General features: G+C 38.0%; 1 protein-coding gene across 1 annotated transcript in view; it reads left to right on the forward strand.

Moving 5' to 3' along the window:
* The window catches only part of LOC114654272 (acetyl-coenzyme A thioesterase), a 176,614-nt gene that overhangs the window by 106,853 nt on the left and 47,189 nt on the right, over positions 1-22,572 (forward strand). The window contains exon 6 of the mRNA XM_028804705.2: positions 5,542-5,698. Within this exon, the coding sequence (XP_028660538.1) occupies positions 5,542-5,698 (157 nt within the window). The remainder of the gene's footprint in view (positions 1-5,541; positions 5,699-22,572) is intronic.

A 22,572-nucleotide genomic window follows, 5' to 3' on the forward strand; every position in this document is an offset into this window, starting at 1 on the left:
GATAGTCTTGATGGTCGTTGTGGATAATTTTTCAAAGTGGGTGGATCTATTTGCCCTAATGGATGCCAAAGCACAGAAGATTTGCTCCATCCTGATGAATGAAATATTCACCCACTTAGGGGTGGGTACCAAAGTACTGTATATAGCATCTGACAGAGGCCCGCAGTTCACTAGTATCTTAATGCAAAAGCTATATGCTGCCAGCGGTGTAAAGCAGGAATTGACCACAGCCTACCATCCCAGACCAATCTGATGCAGAGGGTGAACCGGACCTTAAAGACTATGCAGGCCTACTGTGTAGGTGACCACCATCAGGACTGGGACAAGTGGCTCCAGGAGCTATACTTTGCCATCAGTATGGCAGTGCATGAGGCTACTATTGCGCCCCCTGCCTTGGTAGCACTAGGGCAACAACTAAAGGTTGCACTTGACCATCTGATAACAGCAGCACCCTTACACACCCCAATGCCTTACACTCACCACCCTGGGACAATTTTTGAGGAATGTTCAGAAGAGATTGGTGAGTGTGACAGCCAGACATGCCAGATATTACAGTGCCTGGCAGAGTAAAGTGCATTGCTCGACATGTGACCTGGTGGGTTAGAACTCACCATCTTTCTGATACAAGTAAAAGGTACAGTAAAAACCCGCTTAACACTGGGGATATGTTACAAGAAATCCCAGCGCTAAACAGAACAGTGTTAAACGAGGTCATCTTAACACATAAATAATGGGGATAGGTGAAATAGGACAGAGAATAAAAAAGTTTATTATTTTTTTTGTTTTATTTTGTAACATGTATAATTAAATACTTTTTTATTACATTAATTATAGACATTTCTTATTGCTAATATTGATTTTTATTCATAAGCCATTCATGAAAATCAAAAATATTCGAGTAAATACATAATTTATGTTTGTGATGAGGAAGGTTTTCTTGTGAAGAAGTCATCTAATGTTGTTTTCCTTTTTCTCTGTCATTCAGCAAGCAATTATCGATAGCAAGACATCTCGTCAATGACACTTAGTCTTGCCTTTGAACTTCTAGCAAAATTTGGATTGTTTTGTATAAACTGGTCCATAATTTCTGTAATAGTGGCTAAACCTTTTTTTAGAAAATCTGTCGAAAGTTCCTTCTTTTCCTCATCTTCAGAAACGCTAATTTGGCATTCACCTGCATCTAATCGTCTGAGCACCTGCATTTTAATTTCCAGCAAAATGCTTTTCCTTTTCACTTTACTTTATTTTTCTTTGCAACCACTCATTTTAAAACTAAAAAGGGATACTTGTTATTTATTACAGTAAAATAAAATTGTTATGTTTATATCCTTACACAATAATGGTGATGACCAATCATAAATGAACAGTGACGCAGTCAAACATACGTAATGTACTGTACTGCACTGATATCAAATGTGCCGTGAGACTGCATGCAAGTATCTAATCAAGTTGTGCAATTGTGGTGAAAACCGACATTTTCGTTGAAAACCACGCTTTTATGTGTCTACAAAGTGAATCAGTGAAAAGCTAGAATTTAAAAAAAAAAACATGTAATATTGAAACAGCATTAAACGGAGCAGCGTTAAGCGGGGTCTTACTGTATTTCTTAAAGCTTGTGCCTAAATGGACAGGACTATCTTTAATTCTAAACCAACTAGGACCAAAGAACTACTGCATACAGAAGGGGTAAGGAAGCAGATATTAAAATAGATACTGTAAATGTGGTCAACCTTAAGCCTTAAGTCCCCTCTTTATTCCTCTCTGAGAGAGGCTGGAGTGGGGAATCATAATGTATTTTCTGGTTTGCCATTTGTATCTCTGTGAAGTCCTTAATGTAAATCCTGTCGCCAGCACCTATAGTAAAGTAGAGGGAAAAATCAGGCACATTGGGCAGTTCGCCATAAGGAGGACCTTTGTGGAGTATGATCTGTTGCAGTAATTTCCGGGAGGTTGCCATGGTAAATAGATGCTAATTTACAGCTGAAAAGGAGCATGAAAGGGCAGAAGAAGTATGAACAAGAGTGAGCGCAATCTTTGTGGTGGAGAATACAAAAGTAGTCTATCCACAACCAGATAGGAGATTGCCTCAGTGAAATGTTGAAGCCCTTTCCAGTTTTTTAAGTGGCCATCTTGAAGAATCGTCGTCCGTTGCACTCTAGGAAGAAGTGGACGGGACAGTCAAGAGGATTTAGATTGGATGAGCTGAAAGCAATTTTTCTTTTTTTGGGATAAAGCATTTTAGAGACACTGCCAAAAAGAGTAAGAGAAAAAAGACTACAGTTTCATTGAAGAAGTGACAGAACTGCATGGACTTCGCGTATTGCCTGTGGTCAAAGAGTAATTTCCATTCGTGTTATTTTTGTACTGTATGTGTTGGTCTGGGGCAAGGGTCCCCAATTCTGGTCCTGGAGGGCCCCAGTGGCTGCAGGTTTTTATTCTAACCCTTTTATTAATTAGTGTACTGTTTTTGCTGCTAATTAACTTCTTTTGAATTATTTTTAATTCACTTGTTATTTAAGATTTATTTCCCTGAATTTTTTCATTGTTCCTCTGAATTGCTTCATTTTATTCCTTAAATGGCCCCCAAAAGAAATGGAATGAGAAGTGAGTGAGCCAACAGAAGACCAATTAAGTCATGGCCTGGAACTCCAACCAATTTCACTCTAACCAGTTGCTTAATTAGGCTCTGATTGTTGTTGTTAATTAAACCTGTTCTTTAATTCTATGGCTTGTTGCTGCTCTCATTGTGCAATAGCATAAATTTCCAAAATTGTTGATTTTCTCTTTTGTAAGAGCACTGTTAAAATACGTTGGGGACCTGAGCAGGTCAGTATTCCTGAGACCTACACCTTTCTTTATTTTCAAATATTGTATAATCAACAAAATTTTTTGGTTCATTTTATACATCATTATTGTTTGTCTGCTAATTAAGGAAAAAGAAACAATTAAGGGGTCTAAGTCTTCAAGAGCAAGTCAAATAAAATTAATTCAAAATAAGTTAATTAGCAGAAAAAAACAGGTCACTAATTAAGGGTTAGAATGAAACCCAAGACCAGAGTTGGGGACCCCTGGTCTGGGGGGGGGGGTTGGAGGGTTACATTTTCAGATTTGATTGCTGCCATTTATGTTTTTGTGTTTTTATATAATCGATTTAATACATTTGTTCTCTGTTTTGTCTGTTGCTCTTTATCATTTTGTTGATATAATAATGCTTATGCAAAGAAATTTTTATTTTAATCATATACTGTATGTTAGGGATTATTAGGTATAAAATGAAACAGTTTGTTTCAAAAGAAATATTACACCAACTCCACAGGAAAATCTAGCATGGGACAAAAGTTAAGTAAGATGTAGAAGTTTCTGGACATCTTTGAGCAGGAGTTCTAAATAAAAACCCAATGAGATTTGAAAGAAATAGAGACCATCTTGAAGACAGCGAGACAGATCTGAATCTGTGTAATCACTACTGAATTTTTGTAGGTATGTTAGTTTTTTTGTTACTTATATTTTTAACTGCATTATAGAAGCTAAAAGTAGGAAACATGCTAAAAGTATTATATATCAATTGCATTTAATCCTTGTATTTTATATTTATGCTTTAAGAAGAAAGGTAAACTCTTTAATTTTTAATTAGATTTTTACATTTTTCAGGTCTCAGAGGTTCAGGTGGTGGGGGAGGTGTCATCCTAGGAGTTTCATTGAAAGGTTAAGCATGGTTAGGGGTGTTAAGTATGGCCTATAACAGGTGACTCAAACCTGTTTAAGTCTTAACACCAGGTCCTATGACCAAAGATCTGCAACTACAGAGTGAACGGGAACAGCCCTAAAGTCACCATTGCCTTCACATCTTTGACCCTTACCTGTGGGTATCCCTCCAGGCCCGGCTCTAAACAAATGTTAATGACCAGGAGTGGCTGAGTCAGAGCCCAGATCTTGGTCCAATGGAGGATTTGTGGCTGGACTTGAACAAGGCTGTTCACTCATAATTCCCATGCAACCTGACGGAGTTTTAGCAGTTTTGCAAAGAATGAGGAAAAACTACTTTGCCCAGATGTGCAAAGCTGATAGAGACCTGTGCACACAAAACTTGAGATTGACTTTAAGGTAGGTGAATCCTTATGCAGTAAATTATTTTGTGTTTTTTGTTTGTAATTAATTTAGACCACTTTGCAGAAATCTGTTGGTCAACGTGAAAAAAACAAATGAAATCCCTATGATTAAAAGTTATATAATAATAAAATGTGAACATTTCCAAGAGGGTGAATACTACTCTATTTAAAGGTACTTTGTATACTTAAAAATAGAAAAAAACTTGATACACAATGTTTCATCACACACCCAATGAAAGCTGTTTCTTCTTTAAGGACTTATGTGATACGGTCAGGATGGACATTGAGTTGTTGCTTACATCTTTAAAGAAGCTCTTGCTGAATAGCTCAGTTTTGAAAGATTAGCGTCTTTCCAAAGAGGATTGGTGGTACTAATGGTTCTAATTCCAAGTAATTCATTTAACATCCTAGAAATTTTATTTAAACTTTCTTGTGATTTATCCTTACGTAATTTTACATGGTGGCTTTCTATAAACAATTTTGTTGTCATCCTGATTTATTTGCAGAAGTTCAAAATCTGCATTCTACTTTTACATAAAAATGTGTTGTTATATGAATATGCAACATAATGTGACAAATCCAAGTGGATTAATAAATGTAAACTGAAGAAATCAAAAACAAAATTGAATAACATATACTGGTGGAATATGTTTTTTTTTAATCTTCACTCAAATGTCTCAGATTCTAAAAAAGACTTTTCTTTCTGATGCCCCTCGACACTGTCCTGTGAGTACCTCATCTATTGGGTAGGACTCTCCTCTTCATATGAAGTTACAGTAGAATGTGGAGCACTAAAGCTGAGCACAGCATACTGGAATCCCTGAGCCTGCATATAGAACAACTGAAAAAGTAGTGGTAATTTAATTGGTTTCATGAATATATTTTCCTTGGTGCCCCAAAATATTGTTTTTCCAATAAGCTGAGGTTATGCAATAATAAGTAAGCCATTTTATTTACAGAGAAGGAGGTTTTTCTCCTAAAATTCCACTTGCTAATGTATTGTTTATTTAAAAACATGCCAGGGTTGCAATGTTTTGTCCTCCACTTCACTTTGTCTGCTGCCCGGTCTCAGTGCTTTTTCCTGCCTGCACTCTGAAGCCACAAACCTGAGATTATGATTTTCTATCAGGGGACAAAGACAATGAGAACAGTGCTTTTTTATGGGCTGCTCACGCTTCCCTTCTCACCTCCCTTTGTTTGTAATTTATCAAAGCTTTTGCTTTTTCAGGATCAGGCAGTATTGATTACTGTTTTGACGTTTGTTAAACACAGCTTTCACCCAGTTAAAATCACATTGTTTGCAGTCTGCAGCAGTCTCAACAGCTCTCTTGAAAATATTGTGGAGCTGGTAGGAACATGGGTGCTGCAAGACCAGAAAACATAAACAGGGCCATTTTCCCAAAAATAGTAACTCATTTTTTTTCTGCCCTAGATGCAGCTAATGGAAACGACAGCTCGCTAGTATCAACAGAAACTACTCGAGTAGAGAGCATTGAGCTTGTCCTGCCGCCGCATGCCAATCACCATGGCAACACTTTTGGTGGGCAAATTATGGCCTGGATGGAAAATGCAGCCAGTGTGGCAGCAAGGTATCTGAAATTTATTAAAGGGGCTGTTAATGATAAGAAAAAGTGGGGGTGTTCTTATTTCTTTCTTCAGAGGTGAAAGTGCTGAGATGAGATCACATACTGTACCTCCGAGTGTGTAGCATTTTGAACACAGAGCAAAAACCCCAGCAGTATTCAGTAAAAGCTCGCATAGACTAAACAGATTTCTTTAAAAAAAAAAGGAAAACAGGACCATCTTGGCTATTTGCCTACTGCTCCCTTCCATCTCTAACTGTGTTTGAGGACCAGGCTGGACTGAGTTTTCTGTCCAGTCAGAATGGGTACATTAAGGAGTGTGTTTCTTCATCAGTTTTACTATAGAAACGTGGCGGCAGTTTGATTTAAAGGGCAACATAAACTGATTAATCTCACTAATTAGCCTTTTAGCTCAATTGACTAATCAGACTTACTCTGTAACTGGGACCAGAAATGCCATTCCCGTTTGCTCAAGAAAACCATGTGGGTAGTGTAGGTGTTAAGTCATTCACTCAGTCTAAACAAAGACAAATAAATTCATGTTTTTATCATCCTGTTATGTAAGTGAAGATTGTATTTGGTTTTGAATTCACGCTCTGAATGTACCTGATGCAGCACTCTAACACTTTCTGCCAAGACGTGATTTATACAACTGAAATGCACCCTACCAAAGTTGAAACATTTGTTATAGAATAACAAAGAAACATGTTCACAGATTGGACTACCCTAGTCATTTTACCAAATGGCACAAAGATTACAGCATTAAAGTGACTTGTCTTTCTGACAGCACTCAATTGTGTAGAAAATAATGTTTTACTTGTTATGAATATATACAAATTTTCAGGGAACAGTAAACAACATAATTTGAATATTTTGCATTCAAAGTACTAATGTAATATAATTTCTTAAAAATTCATAACGTTGGTCTGAAAACCAGCCATTAGTCAAACTGTACTCTTCATTTTACATATAGAAACATCTTAGGACTTGTTTTACATCAAAAGCTAGCAAGCTGCATGTTTTATTCATCTCATAATTAAAAGGTATAAGGAAATGAGTGTTTCATTTAATTCACGCTTTCTGTTCTTTTCAAATGCATCAGAATATCAATGCCATCATTTACAAAACAGTGACAGGCCCAAAGTGGATTGTAAATTGTTCAGGTATACTTCTCCTGTCTTCAGTTTGAATGTAGTGTTTGCAGTATCATCACATTTAATTTCTAATTTCTACTAACAGGAAAGTGATATAATATCTCACTTAATTTCATTGAAGAGGGCATCTGCACTATGTCAGTGGCAAGGGTGATATCATATATAAGTAAAAGCTTTCATATTAGTAGTGCCAACAAATATCTTCACATTGAACAGAAAACATAAACAATCAAAATGTACAAAGCTAAGAAAACATAGATTTATATACTAAATGTATGTTTTCACTCTGGTTGAAACACATAAAGTGATACTACATCTGATGTTGAAATGCCTTCAAAATTTTCCCCACAACGTGAACGGCTAGTACATCTTGTAATTCTTCCAACAATTCATTTACACATTAAAAAAGCTAAAGAAGACTTATCCCAACCCTCATCCACCACTTGTATCTTAGAAGTTATAAAATAATTTAAAGTGGACTTTAAATTTTATATTATTAGTTTTTCAATTTCTGGTTATTTTTTTTTTCTACCAACTGATTATGATTTATGTCTTGTGCTTCTTGACTTTGGTTATAGATACCCTTTGGTTTACCAATCTGTTCTCTGCAGCATGATTTTGACTACATGTCTTTATAGGTTAATTATTATCTTATAGATCCATATGAATTCTGACTTGTCTGTGCCATTTCCTAATTCTGTTTTCTTTCAAATCTGCCCTCACCTTGCAGAAGTAGTAGAGGTCCCTGTCCTCGCCCTTAAGCAATTAGGGCCTTGTTCATTCTGTTCTGTGGTGGAGCATTAGCTGTCATGCCTTGTGTTTTTCAGCTTATTTTGATTTTTGAGTGTTATGGAGCCTAGCATTCAAAACATTCCCCAGTTTTAAAGTCAAACTAATAATGCCTTCAAAATTTTCCCCACAATGTGAACGGCTGGTACATCTTGTAATTCTTCCAACAATTCATTTACACATTAAAAAAGCTAAAGAAGACTTATCCCAACCCTCATCCACCACTTGTATCTTAGAAGTTATAAAATAATTTAAAGTGGACTTATTGCCCTGTCTGCAGCTCAGTAACCAATTTTATGCTGTGTTTAGTCAAAAACAGCATTAAACTCTTTAATAAATGTTTAAAATTAAAACGGTATAATTTATTTTGAGGCTAACTATTTTGAAGCTTACTTACCAACAATAATATACCAATTGCTATTTTTCACCTATCTATGGTATAAGTGACTGCTGGTCAAAGATTTGTCCCTGTACGTTTGTGGGCAACATTGAAAATATTTTGGTAGTTGATTATGCACTTCTTTGATGGTTCTGTCTGGAGCCACTAACATGGCTAACTTCCCTAAACACTGTTGTATAGCTGTGATGAGGCTCCCAGATCATTAAATTGTTTTGGTATGGTGTTTTACATCACCCTGCAGCTGTTTAATATCATTTAAGATGTGCTTCATTTGAGGATCATTCATCATGAATTGGTCCAAGCTAACATGATGTGCTTATAGTCATGTTCATCCTGAATGACTACTTTTAACATAGACCAGAAAATATATATTAGAAAAGGACAAAATAAAAGTATATTCAGAGAAATGGGCAAAGGTCAAAACCAGGAAGACTGAAAACCTGATCATGAAAACATAAAGTGTATAGTGAGACTCAAAGATCAAAACTGCAAGATTTTTAAAATATTTTTATCCAAAAACTTGGATGATTGTAAATTCACACAACCATCTCTAAATAACCTCCTATGACGTTCACTGTCATCATCAACTCATGGATAGAAACTATAACAACAAAAGACATAAGGCAAGGCCAAAATGGCACTACGATGACATGACTCAAAATACTTTACAAAAAAAATGAAATGAATTATTAATCCAAAATTAGAAATGATGCACCAAAACTATTTCATATTACACCAAACTACACAAAATTACAAGTTACAGTGCCACAAGTCCATATACACTATTAAAGATATGTGTTTATTTTATATTATGGCTTAAAACCATACTGACATCTTTTGATTTGTTTTGAATGTCCTATAGGGCGGCACGGTGGCGCAGTGGTAGCGCTGCTGCCTTGCAGTAAGGAGACCTGAGTTCGCTTCCCGGGTCCTCCCTGCATGGAGTTTGCATGTGTGGGTTTCCTCCGGGTGCTCCGGTTTTCTCCCACAGTCCAAAGACATGCAGGTTAGGTGCATTGGCGATTCTAAATTGTCCCTAGTGTGTGCTTGGTGTGTGTGTGTGTGTGCCCTGCGGTAGGCTGGTGCTCGGCCCGATGTTTGTTTCCTGCCTTGTGCCCTGTGTTGGCTGGGATTGGCTCCTGTGACCCTGTAGTTAGGATATAGCGGGTTGGATAATGGATGGATGAATGTCCTATTGCTGCCTTATGTATTCTGCAGTTTAAACTATCTAGAATAGTATATCCCATAAGAAATAAGAACCATATTTGTATGTATTTGTTAGTTCACATGTCTGAACAATTATTTAGCTGGGAGTTTAAGATCATTAGTTCAGTTCATAAGTACATCATAAGTGTTCTATATATTTCTCTGTTCCTATATCTACTTTCATAAAAACTGTGATATCTCTTCATCACGGAAAATGGAAAAGATTGCAGAATGCAAGCGATAATGATTAATATACAGTATCTATATAATGTAAGGCAAGAGAAGGATTTTTGTCTGGAATAGGCACTTTCATTTTTGGAGTTATGACCTCAGAATTCTGACTAAAACATTCTTAATAATTTTGGTCAGAACCATAAAGGGAGTATGACCCCTATCTGATGGCCCTGCCACATTCAAAATGGCAGCAATTGAAAAAACACATTTTTTTGTCCCATTTCTGTGTATAACTTCTTCATATGCGAAGATTACTGAATGAAATATTAGGGGCACATAGCCAGACACCTGCTGAATCGATTAAAGGTTTCCCCAAGTCCCTAGCCCTTATAGAAACATAAAGGGGTATGCCCCACATATATTCTCAATAATTATTTTTTTCACTCCTTATTTGAACTTACTATTCCTATTACTGAAAGTTCATGATCAAGAACAAAATAAACTTCAAATGAAGCAAAAGAATTGCTTGAAGTAAAATTGATTATATGGGATAAAGCTAGCAAGACCCTTAGACATGCAGTTACATATGTTCACCGATTGCTCCAAGATATTCAAAAGCATAAAAGACCATTTTGAGTCTTTTTATTAGCCAGAAACTTCAGACAAAATTTCCCAGACAAATGTTCATACAATATCATGTTTAACAGATTTAATTTTACCAAAATGTAAATTTCAATATAACAAATGTTTTTTCGACCAAAAAATGGCCACCAAAGATAATAATGTGATGTAAAAAAAAAACTTAATTCCTTGCCTATACTTTCAGGAACCCTGCAACAGGCTGTCTCTTTTGTGATAGGCTAAAAGAAATTGACAGTCTATTGCAAAATTTCCAGTCTTGGGCAGTCTCGGTGAGAGTGTAGGTGCGACATCATAAAGGTATAGCCGAATTCTGAGTCAGTGCTTTACCGAGCATCCAGGTGGGTAGTTGTGTCTTTGCGGATACTGTACTGTTTGAGTTTCATAGTGCTTCTCAAAGTTTTCTTTGCAATGAACAAAACAAGTGAGAAACAACGTTACACCTAATATTTCATTTTCATTTTCATTCTGTATTCATATCTATATTTCTATTGAAAAAGTTACATCTAACATCTTGCTTTCAAATATAATATTGTTTTCACATTAAGAAGCACTGTTTTTTTATACAGGTATTGCCAAGCTTGGGTCAGAGAGTTGCACAAGAGACAGAAAGGGGAGTCCAGGTTTCCAAGGAAAATACAGTATAGAGAAGGCAGGTACAGTCTCAAGTCTTCATTAAAAATAGGAGCTGTTACTTCATTACTCAAGCACAAAAGATAGAAGCCATGGCAATGAGTCAATCACCCAGCTTTGGCTCGCATCTTCAGATTAGAACACCAGTGGCTTGGAATCACTTTTATGGAAGACCAGGGGCCTCATGTATAAACAGTGCGTATGCACAGAAATGTTGTGTAAGAACGTTTCCACGTTCAAATCGCGATGTATAAAACCTACACTTGGCGTAAAGTCTCGCACTTTTCCACGCTACCTCATACTCTGTTGTATGCAAATTCTCTGTTAGGTTTTGCAGACTGGCAGCACTCAGCGTCAAAGCAGTGCTACTGTTCCTGTGTGGTTACCCTTTCTTAGATCCACATCCACGACGGCGGCTCAAGTGCTCCTTGTAGAACTGTTTGTACTTGCAAGTTACCGTGAGGTAATTGTACTTATGATACAGTTATAATATTGCACAACCTGAGCCACTTTATAAAGCGTGTATTTACATATGATGACGATATCATTTTTAAGATGAAATGCAGCAAAATATGTTGATTATATTATACAGATAAAACTTTAACTACACGGTGCCACAGCGCTAGTGAGCTTGAGCTTCGTTCACGGTTTGTTCCTGCCTCGCGCTGTTTTCATGCTGTGGCTGGCGCGACACTGGAAGGATAGATGGATAGAATAATTAAACATTACGAAGATATTTCGATGTTCCTTAAAAGTTTTGAAGAATTGGCTTTCTAAGCTTACAGTTGGCTTAACGTCTATTACAGAGCTGATTGTGTGGCAATTGGGTATTTGGAGAAAGAAAAGTAAGGACAGGAATTGGGGGTTAGTACGTTTGAAAAAGACAGTACTTCTGTAATAAAGCATTTCATTGAAGGTCGCGCATGGCGCAGCAAGCATCTTGCTGTAAGACATGAACAATCACTGCGCCACTGTGTTCCCATGTTTAATAACATGCTTTAACTCATATCATCATGAAAATGATATCACGTATACTTCTCAGTATTTTAATTACTCAGAGAGCTGTAATATTACGAACGTAATGGATTCTGTGTCTTGTCGGAGGAAGAGCACGTAGTGATTCAGGCACATAGAGCACATATAAGATCAAATACACAACAAAGCATTTAACATGCTACTTTAGTTATGATTGGATTTAAGAAACTAGTAAATTAAACGATTTTAAGATGATGTTCTACTTTAATGACAAAATAAAGTACGTAATTAAAGTGGAAATTTCGAGATTAAAGTTGACATTTCATGCTTTTTTCACACTGTGTGCCTTTTTTTTCACTGTACCCTAATAAGCTTTCATATGACACTCAGACATTGGGCTACGAGTCGCCTTTTCACGCAGACTTTGATATGTGACAACTTTTTTATTTCCGGCACTGTGCGACTTTGTGAACTTGAGCTTTCGAGTTTCTCCGACACGCCATGTTACTCGATCAACTGCCTTTTGTTGCTTATATAACTGTTTAAACCAACAAATAGTACGTTTTTCTTTGCCTCCATTTGGTGTTCACTGAAATTCTTCTATTTTTCCTCGTATTTTTGCCATTGCCTTTTCACAGAACGCTGGGCTTAAGGACTATTTATATTGATTTGCATATTCAAAGAGGCGTAATTCTGGGAGGAGTTGGGGTGGGACAGCAAGCATGTGCACATGCATTTATTTCCACGCTGAGTGGAATTTATGTTGCGGAAGAGTGCGGAAGTTGATGAACACACAGATTCCTGCATCTGGATTTTTCTGTGCGTAAGCACATTTCGCCTTTTGTGCTTACGTCATGTTATAGTGAGAATTCTACGCACGCTGTTATGCATGAGGCCCCAGGAGAGTGGGACAAACAGCAAAAGTCCTGTGTTAAAACTGCAGGAGAGAAGCTATAGAGCTGTCCTTGGACCACTGCCATTAGAGATGGTGAATAGCCAGAGACCCTTGTCACAATAGTATACGTATTTCCCCCATCTTTGTTATAACAAAATTTCCATTATGATGAAATATTTTTATAGTTTCATGAATTTCATTACAATGAGATTTCACCTGTATAATAACAGAAGTGAGTCATTAACCAACCCGCTATATCCTAACACAGGGTCATGGGGGTCTGCTGGAGCCAATCCCAGCCAGCACAGGGCACAAGGCAGGAACAAATCCTGGGCAGGGTGCCAGCCCACCACAGATAACTGAAGTGGCTCAAGATTTCATTGAAACAGATTATTTAATCACAGCAATATTCAGTGAAAATGCTTGTATTCAAGACGTAAGTGAAAATCCAAACTGTGCCATCTTACGTCCTAGAAATGATGAAACCTTCCAAATCAATGATCAAATATGAAACCTTCTTAAATGACAATATGTGGAGTATCTGTCAATTGACTCAATAAAATAACGGAACTGAGCAGGATGAAATCAACTTTCCTGTCAAATTCCTTGGTTCTCTCACTCCAACTGTAACATATAACTGCTGCATTTGCTATGACAGTTAACAAGTCACAAGGACAAACTCTCCAAAAAGTTGGAGTTTTCTTCCCTAATCATGTCTTCTCACATGGGCAACTGTATGTTGCTTTCTCAAGACCAATTTCACTTGAAAATGTCAAAGTTCAAATTCAATATAAAGAAATATATACTTAATTTCCTTATTTTCTAATAAGTGATTTCCTTATTTCCTATTTGTTATTACCAAATAAGAAGTGGAGGGTTGGTTTGGGGACATATCACTGAGGATTCAAATAATTTAAAAAAAATTCTGTGCAGTGAGCAGGCTAAATACAGGTATAATAAATAACAAGGAAATGTGGAAAGGATTAGGGTTCCCAGCTGGGGTAGAAACCATTTGAATTGCCTTACAGCAAAATAATGGAAAATAGGAAGAGTAAATGTTGTTAATAGCATATTCTCAAGCAGGTTGCTTCAGAGAGGCTTGAATCAACTCCCTGAATAAATACCCAGTTCCAGTAATGGTCTTCTGTATATCCTTTTCAATGTTTTACCGGGCTTGAGGTGGGCACCTAAGAGGTGGAGTGTGCCAGCTCACAAACCTGGCTTTTGGAACTAACAAAAGGGACCTCACTTCCCCCTCATACTCTGCTACACAATATAACAAGTCATTTTTTAATATGAAATGTATCTCCAGGGGCATGGGCTGTGCAATACATGACCTGTCTACAAGGACAATTTCAGTCAGTCAGTCATTTTCCAACCCACTATATCCTAACACAGGGTCATGGGGGTCTGCTGGAGCTAATCCCAGCCAACACAGGGCGCAAGGCAGGAACAACTCCCGGGCAGGCAGGGCAATTTCATTTTTAGCAAATTTCAGGGAATCATTATTCCACTGTTCCCATTTAAATGAGGTCAGCAACTGCTGAAATTGGAAGTGTAATTCAGAGAGAGAATCGGGGGTGACCTCCTGGGGTGGGGCCTTGGTCTGGGACATTCTGTCAACATCCTCTGTAGAGCGTGATACTGAGATATCACCTGCCTCCTACTGAATGGCCATAACCTCTCTTCTTTGAGCCAGGATAACACACAGTGTGGAGACAACTTGGGATGGAGTTCTCCGTCCACAGAAAGGCCCATCTTAACCACAGGTGGGTGTTGTTCCTTTCTGCAGTTTCTTTTGGACCAGTCCCTTCCTTGTACGATGGGATACTGGGGATTCCGCATCATGTACATAGACATCATGCGAGTATCCCCTTGAAATGTGACCACAGTTATACTGATGGGTTTCCCGTGTATACATGTTAGACTGGCCTGTCTGGAGCCCCATTCCTGTGGAAGTACACATCGGTAAGCAAAAATTAAAGCGTACCTTCTGGAATCAATGAGAGCAGTTACTTTATTAACATTTACTACCATCACACCTATACATGGAGGTAAGAGGTTGGTGAATGATCATTACCTTTACAGTTAATTGACTTCTCCAGATAGGGGCAGTTGGGAATGATGTGCTCCACCCCTCAGTACTTGAAAGAGCACATTAGGGATGGAGATTTATCCTTAGGCCATGTGGTTGGCACTGTGTCTCACTGGCTGAGCTCTTTTCTTTGGCCATGATCCCTTCTGGGCTTGCAGCAATCGTCCGGCTCTTTCGCATCATTGACATGCATGGCCAGCCAGAGACTCTTGATGATTTCGACAAGCAAGTCAATGTGCTGCCACACATGCCTGTGGACCTGTTAGGCTAAGAGACTCAGCTAGCAAATTAATCAGGTAGTTACAAGTGACAACCTCAACCACCTGCTCTGTGGTGTTAATTCTGCGCCAGCTCCTGAGCTTTCTGCACAGCTTGTACACTTCTAAGTGCCCCTGACCCTCTGGACTGAAATGCTACTCATGACACTGTCTTGCCTGCAGGTCTGCTGTCACACAATGGCATGCCAGGATCCCGGCTTTTAATTTATCGTTATCTCTGGTTGCCTACTCATCAAAGTCGTAATAAGCCTTCTGAGTCTTGCCCATCAAGAAAGGAGCCAGAATGTGTACCCCATCCTTGTGTTCCCAAGTATAGTATTCCGGATGACCATCTGTTCAAAGAAAAAGAAGTATGTCTCCACATCATCTTCAGAACAAAGTGGCATTAATACCTTGGAGGGACTCTTTGCTCATTCCTCACAAAGCCTCCAATTCAGTGAGTTGAGTCATTTGGTTTCCCATCTGAATCCGCAATGCCTGGCCTATATTTCCTCCATTGGGGCTGCCACCACCAAAGTCAGGTCTACCAATTTGCTCATTGCTGGTAATCCTGTCGACTAACCCCTTAAAAGTAAGCCAGAGTGGAAGAGGCATGCTCTGGGGTATCTGACGCAGAAGTGAAGTCACCGGTGCTTCCCGTTGTCAGATCTGTTAGGGAGAAAGGAGGAGAAGCATTAGGCAATAGTGCCAACCTTTGACTTTGGGTGGAATAACTATTTGATGAGACCGCAAGTTGTCTCCCAGGTGCATGTGTGTAACAATGTATATATTGTTGTGCTAAACAGGCAAATATATTACATTCCTTAATATATAAAGTCAATGCTTGAACATTTAAAGTCACATTCTAAATATATTACTTGGTGATTCTAAAACGAACATTGTCAAAAAGCGTATGAATGAGTTTTGAAATGATATATGAAAAATAAGTATCAACAAAATGTCAGAAAAGGTTGGGAGCTACAACTATCCCATATCACAATTAAGGCTCAGAAACTCTAGCCACATTGTGTCTTTTACCTTGCTTATCACAAATTATGCTATCGGTTGTTGTCAGTGTCCTTACATGGCAGCAGGACCAGAAAAGGTGGATTCAGAGGCAGAACTCTGAATTATGTCAGGCCTTTTCCAGTGTACTGATTGTACTGATGTCTTCTTGGCTGTGTATTAACTGGAAAGGTATTCAGTAAAAAAAATGTTATGAGTGATGACAGGAGAAAAGGACTTCACCAAAAATAGTTATGGGTCAAAACAAGAAGTTAGAAAGAAAGTCAATAAAGCCATATTGCTAACCAAAATTCAAAGTCAAAAGGTCAGAGCTAGTTCCTAGTGTCTGGAGTCGCAAAAACACAAAACCAAATTGCAAAATCACTATTTAAATCAATCTTGGAAAATCTGGGAAAGCACCCTTCACACTTTCTCAGTGCATCTTGTGAAAACAAAAACATAAACTGTCACATTCAAAACATTTGTTGCAAAAATGTCTTTAGACTAGCATCTTTAATTTCCTTGTTACTAAACTGTTCTTTTTTATCTTCAATCCAATGACTAGATAACAATTCTGTGTGCCACCATCTTATATAGGCAGATTATGATGACACAGTGAGTCACATGATCTGAGCAGCATAACGCTTCACCAGATCGGATCTACCATCTCTGCAGGATATTTATACCAGGAGATCCAGGACTAGAGCAACTACGATCATCAGAAACTAATCTAACCCCAGTAATTATCTGTTTGACCTGCTGAAATCAGGCAAACGGTTTAGGAGTATTATGGCCAGAACAGAGAGGCTCAAGAGGACCTTCTACCCACAGGCATTAAGATTTCCTAACTTGGACATGCCACCACAAATTTTTTTAACTGTTCATTAACACAAACTGAATTTTCTACCTCATTGCTTCTCAGCTGTTGCCATGCCATTTTAAGTCTATTCTAACCAGCAAACTAGCTCACTGACTTTACAGTACATAGTTATTCTATTCTGTTACATTTGCACATAGCTCAGGTCTTGTTTAAATTGTAATGCTTTGGATATATACTTTTTTCCCTATATATTGTATCACCTTAGTTCTACCTTTTTAATTTAAAATTTAAATTCCTTCTTTCTTTTTTTAATTTTAAATTTAATTTAAATTATCTATTTGTTAACTTTATTGCACAGTCTCATGGCTGATTCAGGGCACATTTCACTGCATGTTGTAATTTTATAATTGTGTATGTGACAAATAAAGAATCTTTAATCTTGAATGATCTCTGCATCACAAGATTTACAAATTTCTATTTAACACTAGAATCCCTGAAGCCCACGACAAAACTCGTAATCCCATCCCAACTTAAATCCCTTCGCACCTCTCCATCAGCATCTTTTGTTTTGTGTCGATCAGCACAAGCAGCAAGCAACCTGCTGTCCCATCCCCCACCTTGACGGAGCTCAACTCCGGCAAAAAGATCTCCCAGCTCAAGCCAAGGCTCCTTATCTGCGTGTAACGTTCCTGGAGTTGTATAGGGTAAATAATACAGTATATCGTTATTTGAAATACATTCATTTTATTTGTGTTCCATGTCTACAAAGATCTGGGTAGGTGTAGGATGAGAGGAAATGCAAGGCAAGAAATACTGCGCACATACCTAAAGCAGAAACTTTTTCCATGTTATACTAATAATGACATGAAGTGTATAATGTGTGAAGACTTTAGTCCAAATATCAAATAGACACGTGCACGTTTATTCAAGAATATAACCAAAGAAAAAAAAATTGATTTACATATTGCTGCCAATTAGTTAAAAACCCAAGCTCAAATGTCAATTTACAGGGACTTTATATGTGTTCTTGAATTGTGTAGAGGTAAGAATTGCTGTCTTATAATCAAAAGGTCTCAGGTTTGAGACCCGGTGCCCTGTGTTTTGAGTAGTAAGCTGCTATTATTATATTATATTATTATGATTAATAAAAACACACATTTGATTTAAGTCTTTAACACCTGGGGGGTATTTTTCGTATGTGGATTAGTCGTTTAGCCAGATGTAATTGTTGACGATTTGGCCTGATCTTGTATCTGTAGGTTTTTCGAAACTCTTGCTGGAAGTGTTGCCATAGCAACACATCCTAATCCGCAAACCTGCTTGGAGCAGGTTTGTTCTACGTAAACAAGGATTAGTTTACACGCGTGATCAGTGACGGTGCGTGGGAGTCATCCAGTCATGGCTTCGCCGTTCATGAATGAGTGACCAATTGATATTGGTGCGCAAATTATACGAAGAGAATTTCATATAGAGAGAGTTTTGCGCGATCAGCAAGATCCTTTATTGCTCCTGGAGGAAATTCTGTACGAAAATACCGCTTTAGCCGAGGGGGAATATTGTACCTCAAAGATTTATTGGCACCTTATATTCGAAGTCAAACTAGGCGAACTCGGGCTCTCACAACCACACAGACAGTATGCATTGCTTTGAGGTTTTTAACAAGCGGCACTTTTTTATATACTGTAGGCGATGCGGAAAATCTAACTAAAAGTGCAGTTTCCCAGGCAATTCGTAAAGTCTGTTTGGCTCTGAAATATTTCCTTCGGGTTTTCATACTGTTTCCTGGACACCTGTGTGTGCAGACAATAAAAGAGGCGTTTCATGCCATTGCAGGTAGGTAAAACACAGGCTAAAACACCCACAGTTCCATGAAGAATCTCAATCAGCCTAACATTCTCATTACCAGGACTTCCAAATGTGATTGGGGCACATGGGACTGATCAGAGTGGAGTTTGATCAAACATTATTTGGAAAATGTACCTCTCCTTCTGAAGAATAATCAGACACAGTGTCTTCATCAACTATTTGACCTTCATCAATATCTCGTTGGTCAGACACAGGTTCAAGGGATATGACATTCCCTGCAACTGACCCAACAAAAAAGAGGGCTATATGGAACATACCTATGGCACACATGAAGGACAAATATATGCAATGACCATCCTTTACCTGAAATGAAGTGACAACTGCATCCTGCCACTGGTTCTGAGGAGGAGCCTCCCCCTGGAATGCCCTCAGAAACAGGGCGATGGGCATTTTGCTGGAGAGCCAACTCTTCTGCAGGGGTTAGGTGTGGACCGCGTGGACCTCCACCTGTTTTTTGCTTGGCTGCCTTCTTATTAGCTTTAAAATTAATGTTTTTTATATTATATATGATTATTTATGTCAACAATTCTTTAAATAGTTATATATCAATATTTACCAGTTTGAAGTATATTCTTGTACTTCACTTTAACCTGTTCCTATGTTCTCCTTGTGCTCATGTTTGATCTGGAATTATGACATATTAAATAATAATTAATCTGACACATAGGAAATGAAACGCTGCATTCAGTAAGGACAATGCACACTACTTAGCGTTTAATTTGTCGGCCACTTTTTGCCAGCCGTCTTTTCTGGTCTGGGCAGGCTTTTGCAGTGTTACCCCTTGTGCATATTAAATCTTGAAATTCTTCATGTCCTTCGAATAAAAGGTCTTCCGCCGCGTGTGTGAAAAAAAAATGCGCCCGTTCTTTCGTCATTTTGTTACAGCCTATCAAAGACTTGCTGATCATGTTTTCTAGACTCAATATATATGGGCTTTTCAATCACCACGGGCGCGCGCATTCATCTCGTATGATTAGATCCAGCTAGACTAATCTAATACATGGCTGCATTTGAAAAACTGACCTATCCTGGATGAGTGTCACCGGTATCCAAGATGAGGCACCTGATCTCGGATGATTTAAGCGACGTACGAAAAATACCCCCCTGGTGTAAATTTTGGATACTTGTAAAAGTTAGCGCTTGTTTTTTATTATTCAGTTTTATTCTCTCAGTGACGTTCACATGGTACAACGAACTTGCCTCTCCCTCTCTGAGTTGAATGCATTTATCTCTATTCTTTTCACAACAGTAGCGGTGTGGCTGATGCCTGCTCAGAACAATTTGTTGTATCGGCAATCAAAGATACAATGTCCCGTGACCGCTATCAGACTATCATGCAGCATTTGCACTTTGACAACAAAGACACCCATGCAGAACGTGTGAAAAATGACAGGTTTGTTGCGATTTTGGACATCTGGCAACATTTTATTGAGAGCTGTGTTTTGAGTTACAACCGAAGGCAAAGACTTTCCTGGTCTATGGTCATAAAGCTTATGGAGCCGTTTCTGGACAAAGGCAGGACCGTAACAACAGAAAGCTTCTTCACAGTGCTTTCGCTGTCTAATAAACTGCTGCACTGTGATTGGCACCATAAAATAAAATGGGACTTCCACCTGCAGCTAAAGGTCACTTCAGTATGCAAGCAATTCGCCACGCTGCTGTTTAGATCTTTATTCTTGAATAAACTTAATTTGAATGATTTTTATTCAGTTTTTTCTTGGATAAAAAAATGTTCAAATGACATGTTGATGTGAATGTCCATTTGTGAGGAAAAGTAACATCCTCAATACACACTACAGTGTCTGTTTGCTCAAAAGACAAGCTTGAGATTGAGCTGTGTTTGTGTGTATGCTTCAGTGCTATCTTTTACAAGTACCATAAATTTTCATCGGCTCTTACAGACTCAAATCAAATGTACAGTATGTTTTTATTATATCTTGTAATAGTAACAATAAGAGCAGCTCACAACTTAAAACGGTAAATGCGAGGAGGACCTGGGATAAAATCCGCAACCTTTTGATTATGTGACAGCAGTCCTTACCTCTGCACCACCCAAGCGGACTTGTCTACTTTTTATCGATTGATAGTTGGGTTTCAGTTGTTACACATTGCCAGTAACATGTAAATTGAATGATTTATTTTTGTTTGGTTATATTCTTGAATAAAAATGCATTTGTTTTGTTATACCTTTTGTGAAAGTGTTTATTTCATATTTGGACTTTAGTTTTCACACGCTTTCTTCACACTTCATGCCAACATTTTGTCAGTTATTACTATAACCAGTAACAGTGCACAATAACGTCCCATGAATACAGTTGACTTGAGCTTTCATAGTTTTCATACTCTTTCTCTGTACATTTAGCATTTGTTGCTCAGAGGTTGATGCACTTGCTGCTTCCTGAGTAGTTCTTCTTTTCTCCACCCTAGCGGCCCGCTTCTTCTCTTCTTCCGTCGGCATCTTTTCACATCACAACTGATTAAGTCAGTGTTTGTGTTGCAATTACTTAGTATGTTTTCTTTAATTTTTCACTTAAGCTGGCACTTAAGTCTTCAATCTGCCTCAAGAATGATTTAAGATATGAAGAGGTAGGGGAAGTGACGCCGAACGTGGTAGGGAACGGCGCCTGTACACATGCTAAGAGTTGATTCTACAATAAAATAAATCTAAAATAAAAACATTAATAATTCCAAAACTCTTCGCTTTTAATATAAAGCTGTAGTGCAGAGTTTCAGCATAGTATACGTGTACCAAATTTCAGGCTACAGGTTATTTGATTTTTGACCTTGACTTTCCTGGATTGACCTTTGACCTTGGAGGTCAATCATCTCCCCGAAAGCGGATAGTAGACGTCACGTAGTATATGTGAACCAAATTTCAGGTCAACAGTTCAAACAGATTGCGAGCTACAGGTGATTTAAAATCCTGGACAGACAAACGGACAGCCACGGTAGCGTATTATATAAGAAGACATGAAAAAAGTTTTTGTTTTAGTTATGTGTTCAACATTTCTTGCCTCGCATTTCCTGTCATCCTGCATTTACACATATCATTGTATTCCAAATAATGATATATTATTTACCTTGTACAATTCCAGATACCTTACTCTCAGCTCTGAGAATTTTGCATCTGACTTGACTTCAGCTGCCTCAGTGGGGGATGAGTGAGCAGGCCGCTTGCTGCTTGTGCTGATTGACACACTTGCAAAACAAAGACACTGACGAAGAGCTGCAAAGGAATTTAAGGTGGCCCAGCATTACAAATATTTTCGCAGGCTTCAGGGATTCTAGTGTTAACACTCGGAACACAAGGGTGAATGTCAAAACAAAAACACAAAGCCAGTGTCTTAGTCCGAAGATTTGTTGTTCAAAAATGTCTTTGTTTAACTTCCCCCTGTTACTAAACTGTTCTTCTTTTCTTTATTTTTGGTCTGATGACTGGATAACAAGCTACTATGCCCTAATACCTTATATTATAATGATGATGACACAAGGTGTCACATGATCTTTGCATCACATGCCTTATGAATGCATAACACAATGGCACAGCCCTAGCAAGAAAATACTCACAAAATGGCAGCATGTGCAAGTGATAGTCATAGCAATAAAAACAATAAACACATAAAACAAATCCAAAATTGAGAAAAAATAGTTCTATATGTTCCTACACAAACATTAATAACAGTGTAGTTGTAATGCTGTAGAATGGAGTAATGTGCAGTCCAGGGTGGCATCCTGTCTTTAGCCTCATACTCATGGGAACATATTGATGGAAAATTGAACTGAAAAATGAATGTGTGACTGGATGCACAAATGATCTGCAAAGCTAAATGTAATCAGCATAGGTCTGCAAATTTATATTATGTATCACAGTGATGTCACCAAGTTACAATTTTAATTTTACTTCAATAAGATATATAGAATTGTCATTTGGAAAATTTCTGAGAAAACATAAATACCAACTAATGATCATTT

The sequence above is a fragment of the Erpetoichthys calabaricus genome, chromosome 7 (genome assembly GCF_900747795.2).
Source record: "Erpetoichthys calabaricus chromosome 7, fErpCal1.3, whole genome shotgun sequence".
NCBI lineage: Eukaryota > Metazoa > Chordata > Cladistia > Polypteriformes > Polypteridae > Erpetoichthys > Erpetoichthys calabaricus.